General features: G+C 37.9%; 1 protein-coding gene and 1 pseudogene across 2 annotated transcripts in view; one reads left to right on the top strand and one right to left on the bottom strand.

Moving 5' to 3' along the window:
* The window catches only part of Ugt8 (UDP glycosyltransferase 8), a 75578-nt gene extending 73287 nt beyond the window's left edge, over window positions 1-2291 (top strand). For both annotated transcript variants that reach the window (XM_023701886.1, XM_004641793.2), the window contains exon 6: window positions 59-2291. In XM_023701886.1, coding sequence (XP_023557654.1) covers window positions 59-422 — 364 coding nt within the window. In that variant the 3' untranslated portion in view covers window positions 423-2291. The remainder of the gene's footprint in view (window positions 1-58) is intronic.
* Window positions 2292-4667: 2376 nt separating this feature from the next.
* The window catches only part of LOC101584478, a 9510-nt pseudogene continuing 6508 nt past the window's right edge, over window positions 4668-7669 (bottom strand).

Here is a 7669-nt window from a genome sequence, read left to right as displayed (position 1 = left end):
TGTAGACACTGAACCTTGCATGCAGATGACAGTGCTGTGTTTTGTCCCCTCTCCACAGCTACCGCCAGAGAGCTCAGAAGCTGTCCGAAATCCATAAGGACCAGCCTGGCCACCCTGTAAACCGCACTGTCTACTGGATAGACTACATCCTTCGCCACAATGGAGCGCACCACCTGCGGGCCGCTGTGCACCAGATCTCCTTCTGTCAGTATTTCCTACTGGACATCGCCTGTGTGTTCTTCCTCAGTGCTGCCTTGGTTTACTTCCTCTTGTCCTGGGTCACAAAATTTATCTACAGAAAAATCAGAGGCCTGTGGTCTAGAAGTAAGCATAGCACGGTTAATGGACACTATCACAATGGAATCCTGAATGGCAAATACAAAAGAAATGGCCATATTAAGCATGAGAAGAAAGTGAAATGAGCCAGAAGCCCAGGTGATGGGAACATATGTGTTCAGTCATTGAATTCTTATTGCAATAATTTAGTCTAACAGCTACTAAAAATAAAGTGTCAGAAACAAGTCTAATCCTCCCTTATCGGATCTTACTAATGAAATTCTGTGTAATTAAGATGGATGTAAGCAGCACAAACCTAAAATGCAAAAATGTATTTTATTCAAATACTGATGCAGAGTTTTGGCACTGAACCTTTTAGAAGCCTTAATTATTTAAATCAGTTAAGTGACTATGTCAGACCTTAGTTTTAAATCTTGATGTGTGTTTGTCACAGATAAGCAGTGGTTTCTTTTCTCTTGGGGTGTGTGTGTGTGTGTGTGTGTGTGTGTGTGTGTGTATGTGTCTCATAATTCAGAGTGTTGTGGTTAGCTGCTTATTGTCAGGGTACAACATTCAAGAATGATGTAAAAAGTTAGGGCCCATGTGTTTCTCCCCCCCAGCATTTCCCATGTGTGTACTCAACATGGTGAAAGAACACTTTTTCTTAGCACTGAATGCAGAGGAAGGAAATGAAAAGAGAAATGACACAGCATTTCATATTTTTTATTTTATTTTTTTTTTCTTTTACTTCCCAGTTCTTAGGGCTACAAAGATTTTCAGGATAAAACATATAATTAAGGAAATATATAAATTTGTTACCACATTTTACTTTAATTTTCTCCCTAAATGAATATTGTCAGTAATATTCCACTGGAAGAATTATATAGTTTTTCTGTTTTGTTTTAATGCATAATGTGTTCAGTGCATAACTAAGACAAAACAACAAAACTCTGACTTTTGTCCAAACTACAAAAGAGTATCACTCAGATGACTGTTGCAAACAGGGCCAGGACTGGAATATTTACTGTACCTGTCTGAAAGCTTCCCGCACTGTATATCTGGAGTACTCAGGTGTTACAGTTCCAGAGTTTTAACCTGAACCACCATCTTTTTCATCCCCTCTATTGTGTGAGCCACACAGTCAGTAGCACACAGGTGCCAACAGTTTATTTGTTTAAAGTGAAATGCTGGGGCTTTTTCCTGGTATGGTTTTGTCTGCAGAAGCACATGATACACAGACCTGACAGAAATTCTCCTGTTCATGTAGAAGACTTTTCCTTCTCACTTCTGCAGCCCCAACTCAACAGTCTTTTCTATGAGCCTGGCTGAGACAGGAGAGTGACAGTATTCATTTAGAGCAAGGACGCAAGTCACAGACACCAGAAAGTTCGGTTCTCCCACTGAGGCATTCACTAGGCAGCAGCTGTAAGTTTATCCCATGTCATTCTGTTTACTTAGCATTTGCACTACACACTTGAGTTTATGCTTTATTTATTTGTAGATTGAAATCTTGTGTCTGACAGCTGAGAATAGCAGAGTACATATACCTAAGTCATTTACTAACGTGGAAGAGTTGTGCAAATTCTAGAATGCTGTGAGTCCTTGTCATACACGGTGACATATGGCTTTATTATTCTCCCACCAGGAGCCAGTCTCCTATAGTAGAAATAATGTCACAAGTAGTTTTCTAATGCCTATGCAGACACATGTACTGCTCTCTGAATACTTGAAGAAATGGTATCACATATAGAAGCCTGTTAGTTATACCTTTCACAATCTTTCCATAACTTTGCCGTTAAAAGGGAAAAGCACAGGCAATGAATGGTGGGATGGTAGCAGGACTTTAGAGTGTATGAATGAGGTGATTTTGCTTTTTTGGAATTTGATGAAGTTGACAGTAGGACTAGTGGGATGAATGAGTGAATATAAGTTAATCTCCACTGTGATAAAAACTTTAATAAACATGATTTAAAATAGAGAAATGTTGTTGGAATAAAATTTTTATTCAGATTTTATTATTTGTTATTGTATGTATTCATTATAAACATGTTTCTAAGACAGGTCACCCAACTTTTGTATGTGTATTCGAGTGTGAAAATAATGTATTAAATGTGAGAATGTATTTCTGTTATTTAACAGAGGGGTTACAAGTACATCAACATGGACCTTAAGCTTCTGTCCCAGAAGTAAGAATGTTAAACATAGGCATTTACTGCTCATTGTTATTTTATGTTTCCCAGAAGCTTCTTGTTAGATAGTTTGGGTAGAGTATTTTTTAAATTTTCACAGATGAGCCAGTTTCTCTAATAAAGTTTAGTTTTCAAGAAGGTACTTTTCATTTATTTTTTAGAAAGGGTCTCCAATACTGTTTAAACATTTCCATAATTGATTATCATAATGCTAGACACAAGTGATAACAGTGTAACTTCTGATATTCCCCCACATAGATACAGCAGCAGGATTTGGAGGTCCAAGATAGGAGAAAGCTAATGTTTTAAGTTAAAGCAAAATACTTCTAAAATTGAAGACTCTTCTTCAGAAACAAAACTGAGCAAACAACCAAATTTAAAAACGAGAGAATGAAAGTAAGTTGAGAAAGAGCTTTAAGTGATAATTTAGTGATTTTTATTGAAAACATAATTCATTTTTTATTCTTGCCACTAAGTAATTCAACTAGCTTGTAAATGTAAAATCACACTTAAGAATATTTATTTTCAGTTGGCATAGTCAACAACTTGAAATAGAAAACTTATTTTATGTGATGAGGTTTGATAATAAAAATAATTGATTTTTTGAAATCTTTCAAAAATATACGTTGGAGAACTTCTCCCTGCTTCTGAGATGGTAGCTTTAGCCAGCTATTTACATAATTAGGGCCGGCCAAATAGCCCAGTGGATAAAAGGGCCTACGAGCAGGTGCAGGGGTCAGAAGTTTGATCCCTGGCCCTGCCCCCAGGGCGCACTGAGATGGCAATTGAGACTGGGTGTGGTGGCCTGTGCCTGTAATCCCAGCTCTTGGGAGGCTGTGAACAGGGAGATCACTACGAGTGATCTAGTCATGAGACCCTGAACACCTTGTAGACCCGTAAAATACAAAAAAAAGAGAAAAAGAAGAAAGAAAAGGAAAATTGACATAATTCATGCAAGGATGCTATTGATATTTTTGGTAGATAACAGAAACATAGTTAAGGCAAATCTTAGTAAGAAATGCTTAGAAGTCCACGGGAGTACTCATTTTCATTTTTCTACAAATCCTGCAAAATATTGCAGGTCCTCAGTTAAATGTTCCAGGTCTTTGGTCACTTGGTGTTCAGGTTTCTGGATCAGGTCTGCCAACCACATGTTAGTGATCTGACTACTAATGCTCTTACTGTTCTAAAAGAAAATGTGGAAGCCAAGACGCACACATTAGTTGTGATCTTTGTGTGCACTGGTTCTCTCAGGTACCTCAGACATGATTTGAGGAGACTCACATTGCAATCTGATAAGCTGCATAGATAGTATAATAAGATGAGAATATTTTCAGTAGAGCATAACCTATTTCAGGTTGAGAAATTACTACCATTATGTAAAATTGCAGCTACTGAAATAATTATTTCATAGAAGTCCAACACCAACATTACTCTCAGGTGTTACAGGAATTAAAAAGATATTTCAGGTATTAAAAAGCATCTTCATTCCCTTAACCAATAAAACTTGAATTTCCTGCTGAATTTTATAGAATTAATAGTATTATATTACTTTCAACAGTAAGTTTATGAGTTTCCAGTAAGCCTATTTTGTATAATAGGTGATAATTCCCTATTGTAAAAGACAGAATTGGAGTGTTGTTAAGTCACTATAGTTATCTATGCTTTCTAAAGATAATTTTACAAGATAGTGATTCCTTAGTTGTAATATCAGGATCAAACTTCCATTTTTTAATTTTTTTGGCTTTATTAGCATTTTATTTTAAAATTACTAATACATATTTGCCAGAGAAGGCTGGGGAGATAGCTCAGTAGAATAAGTGTTTGCCTGACAAGCGCAGGGGCCTGAGTTCAATCCCCGGTTCTGAAAAACAAACAAACAAACAAACAAACAAACATATTTTCCAGAGAAATAATGAAAATAATAATATACTTTGCCCAAAATCAACTAGTTTCTGCAAAAAGTTTCTAAGATAGATTGCATTTCTTGTTCAATTTCAAAAAAAATAATGGTTCCCTAAATAAAAACATTTATAGTCAGTCCTACAGCTCTATGGTAAACACTAAAAAGAAAATACAAAAAATAATCTCTTGGCTTCTGAATAGCTCACTTAGTTACATAAAGTGTTCTCTGTTACAATATTTTATCAATTTCAAAAGATGTTTACTTCAAACAGGACTAACAAAATCTTCATTTCAAACTTAGTCTGTTTCTATGGTAACATTGCGGGGACTCCTTGGCTACCATAAGTCGCATCAGCTGACTGTGGAACTTCTCAATCTTCTTTACATCTTGAGCTTGATCTGCTCTGTACACCAAACAAATTAAATGATCTGTTACTTTGTTACACAGATTTCCATTAACATGACTATATTTGAGAACCGCTTGTGCCCTCTCGGGTCTGCGAGGTAGAACTTCTCAGCCGCACAACTGAGCCCCTCCCACATCTGATACTGCGGTGTCTCCGCCCGGATTTGGGCTCTTGCTGTTAGTTCACCAGCCGCCAGAACCCCCCAAAAGGGTGATGCTGCTCATGATCCACATTTCCAATTAGATTTAAAAAAAAAATTGCAATCAGGACAAGTTTTTTTTTAAAATGTACTTTCTTTATGTAAGTAAATATTTTTATATTGAATTTACTCTTCCTTGGCACAGAGTTGCATTGGAGATATGTCATATTTTGAAAAGGTGAATTTATGTTTGTGACAATTCTGTTTCTCTTATATAACTTTGCCTGAAACTTTCAACTATTCCTTACTTTTAGTAGAAAATAGCAACTTTGGAATACAAATATATTGGTGAATTCATGTAACATTAAATTTTAAGTTAGCAATATGTGCTTAATTTATGAAAAAGTAGTGCCAAGGGTGCTTAAAAATACCAACATGAACCATTAGTTAAGTCTAATCAGAAAAAGAAAATCCTAATGGTGTATATCTAAGTAAGAAAAATATATATCTGTATCTATCAATAAAATATATGTAGTAGGGGTTTATACATGCAACTCTTTAGTCATTGCATTTGAAGACGTTTAAACCAAAAGTGCTGTGCCAGCTTTTCCTTGAAGATTGTCAGTGTTACGGAATTTTAAAAGTCTGTTTTCAGAAATAGAGACTTTCTTTTTTACCAAAGGAAATTCAAAATAACTAGTTTTAGAAACTTGGTCAAATTCTGCCATAAAACTGAGGAAGCAGAATGAAAGAATTTTATAAAAAAATTCAAACACTGTCTTGAATGTATCATTTTATACTTGAACCTTCTTACTGTGAAACATATTTTTAATTTAACTATGAATGCCAGTTTCTCCTTCGGGGATTCGAAGGGAATGAAAAAATCTACTTGCATATCTGCCTTCCTTCTCTCTTTATTCTTCCCATGTTCCTGCTTCCAAGCTCTCTGGTTCCTCCTTTGGGGTTTGTGTTGCTCCGGGTAGGTGTTTGCTAAATTGTACCACCATTTCCTGTTGACGGTGCACAACTGGGCCCTATCTGGTAGTACTTTTTGTTGTGAGCAGTATGGAAACAGTTGAAGGTGGAAGTGTCCAGAAGTGGGAAACCTCAGCTGAGGAAGTGGCCTGCTGTCTAAAGAAGCTGTTCCTTGTGTTAACTGATGTCCCCTAGGGTGCAGGGTTCATCGAGAATGGTGAATGTGCTGGTCATGCCTGCTGCAGCGTCACAAGCAGTACCACTTGTGAGTGAGCAGTCCATCTCCTCCGGGCACTGTGCGGCCCTCTGGCTGTGGCACTGGGTGGACTGTTTGGTTCAGTGATCTCTAACAGGTCCAGACATGTATCTGTTTTTGCCTCTCCCAACTTGGTTAGGAAAGTCCCTGGGCAACTAGCTTGGATCAGTAGACCCTGTGCTTTCTCCCCGGGGAAGCCTGCCTTGAGCCTCCACCATTTGTGCTCCTAACAGTGCGATGGTGCACCAAACAGTGTGTGGTTAGATCACTGATGCTGTAACTCTTAGCATCATTCATAATCTTAAGATTAGCAGCAGGTGCTGGAACTGTGCCAGCTGTGTAGTAGAGCTAGAAAACATCTCCAGACAGGTGGTAGATATTCAGAACTTCATCTGGACCTAGGATTGTAGTGGGGCGGTCCTCCATGTAGCAGTGGGAGGAAAGGTGTCAGTAGCAAAGGCACAGACATCCTGGGAAGGGAGGCAGTTGGATTTATTGATTTCAGATCAAAAGCTACTTCAGAATACCCCTCCTCCTTTCTTTTTTTTTAAATTACTTTTTGCACCAGAGAATGTGGGATGGAGCAAAATCAGCCAGACCTATAAAGAGCAAATGTAAGATCCAGAGAAGTTGGAGGGATTTAACAAATCCAAGATTAGACTTATAGTCAAGCATCTGGAGTCCTATTGGCCCTTTAACATACAAGTTCAGGTAGCAATCCCTGAGAGTGTAGTTACACCACTCAGGGGAAAGTGGTGTGCACACACCAGACAGGAGCTGTGGAGCATCCTTGCCTGGCTACCACTTCTTTTCTTAGAAGAGAGGGAAATGCAAGCTAAAATTTAGTTTTTATTCTTAAATGCCAAAAGTAAATACATCTAGAGTTTGTTTACATGGAGTTTTCTTTTATGCCAAGTGTGTTTTACTCTACTCACTGCTCTCCAAGCTTGTGGCCGCCAGATCCAGTGTGTCTGTGACTCAACATCCCTGGACTGCTTTAGCCCAGCCAGATAGAGCAGTGGATTAAAACTCCTGCTTTCAGGGAAGGTTTGGCTGGCTGGAGTTGTGGGGATTGAACCACAGCAGCCTGAGCCTGACTGCTTTTTTGAAGCAGCAATTTAAAGAACTGAGCTAAGGGGCAGGCCCCCAGCCATGCTGTTATGTTGAGCTGTAGGGGACTCAGGTCAACAATTTCTGACATTGTCAGTGAAGCAGAAGACCCAATACTATTATGGACTACTGGACTCTTTTAGAATATTTTGCTGAGTTAACACACCTATAATATTCAAGTAACAGAACTAAACGAAAAAAGGGGATACAGATGAATGTCCATTTTTTATCTGTGTATTCAAAATGGTTAGGATAGATATATAGTTACATTCTCTTAATGAATAGGAGGATTTGTTCTAATAGTGTTTGTAAATAGGATATCATGTCTGCATCTTTACAGCAATTAACCACTAGGAAGAATGTATGCAATGTGTTAATTATTGAAACTGTCCTACCAATTTGATTTGAAACT

This window comes from Octodon degus, unplaced genomic scaffold, assembly GCF_000260255.1.
Source record: "Octodon degus isolate 3935 unplaced genomic scaffold, OctDeg1.0 scaffold00142, whole genome shotgun sequence".
Taxonomy (NCBI): Eukaryota; Metazoa; Chordata; class Mammalia; order Rodentia; family Octodontidae; genus Octodon; species Octodon degus.
This window is presented reverse-complemented; position numbering and strand designations above follow the sequence as displayed.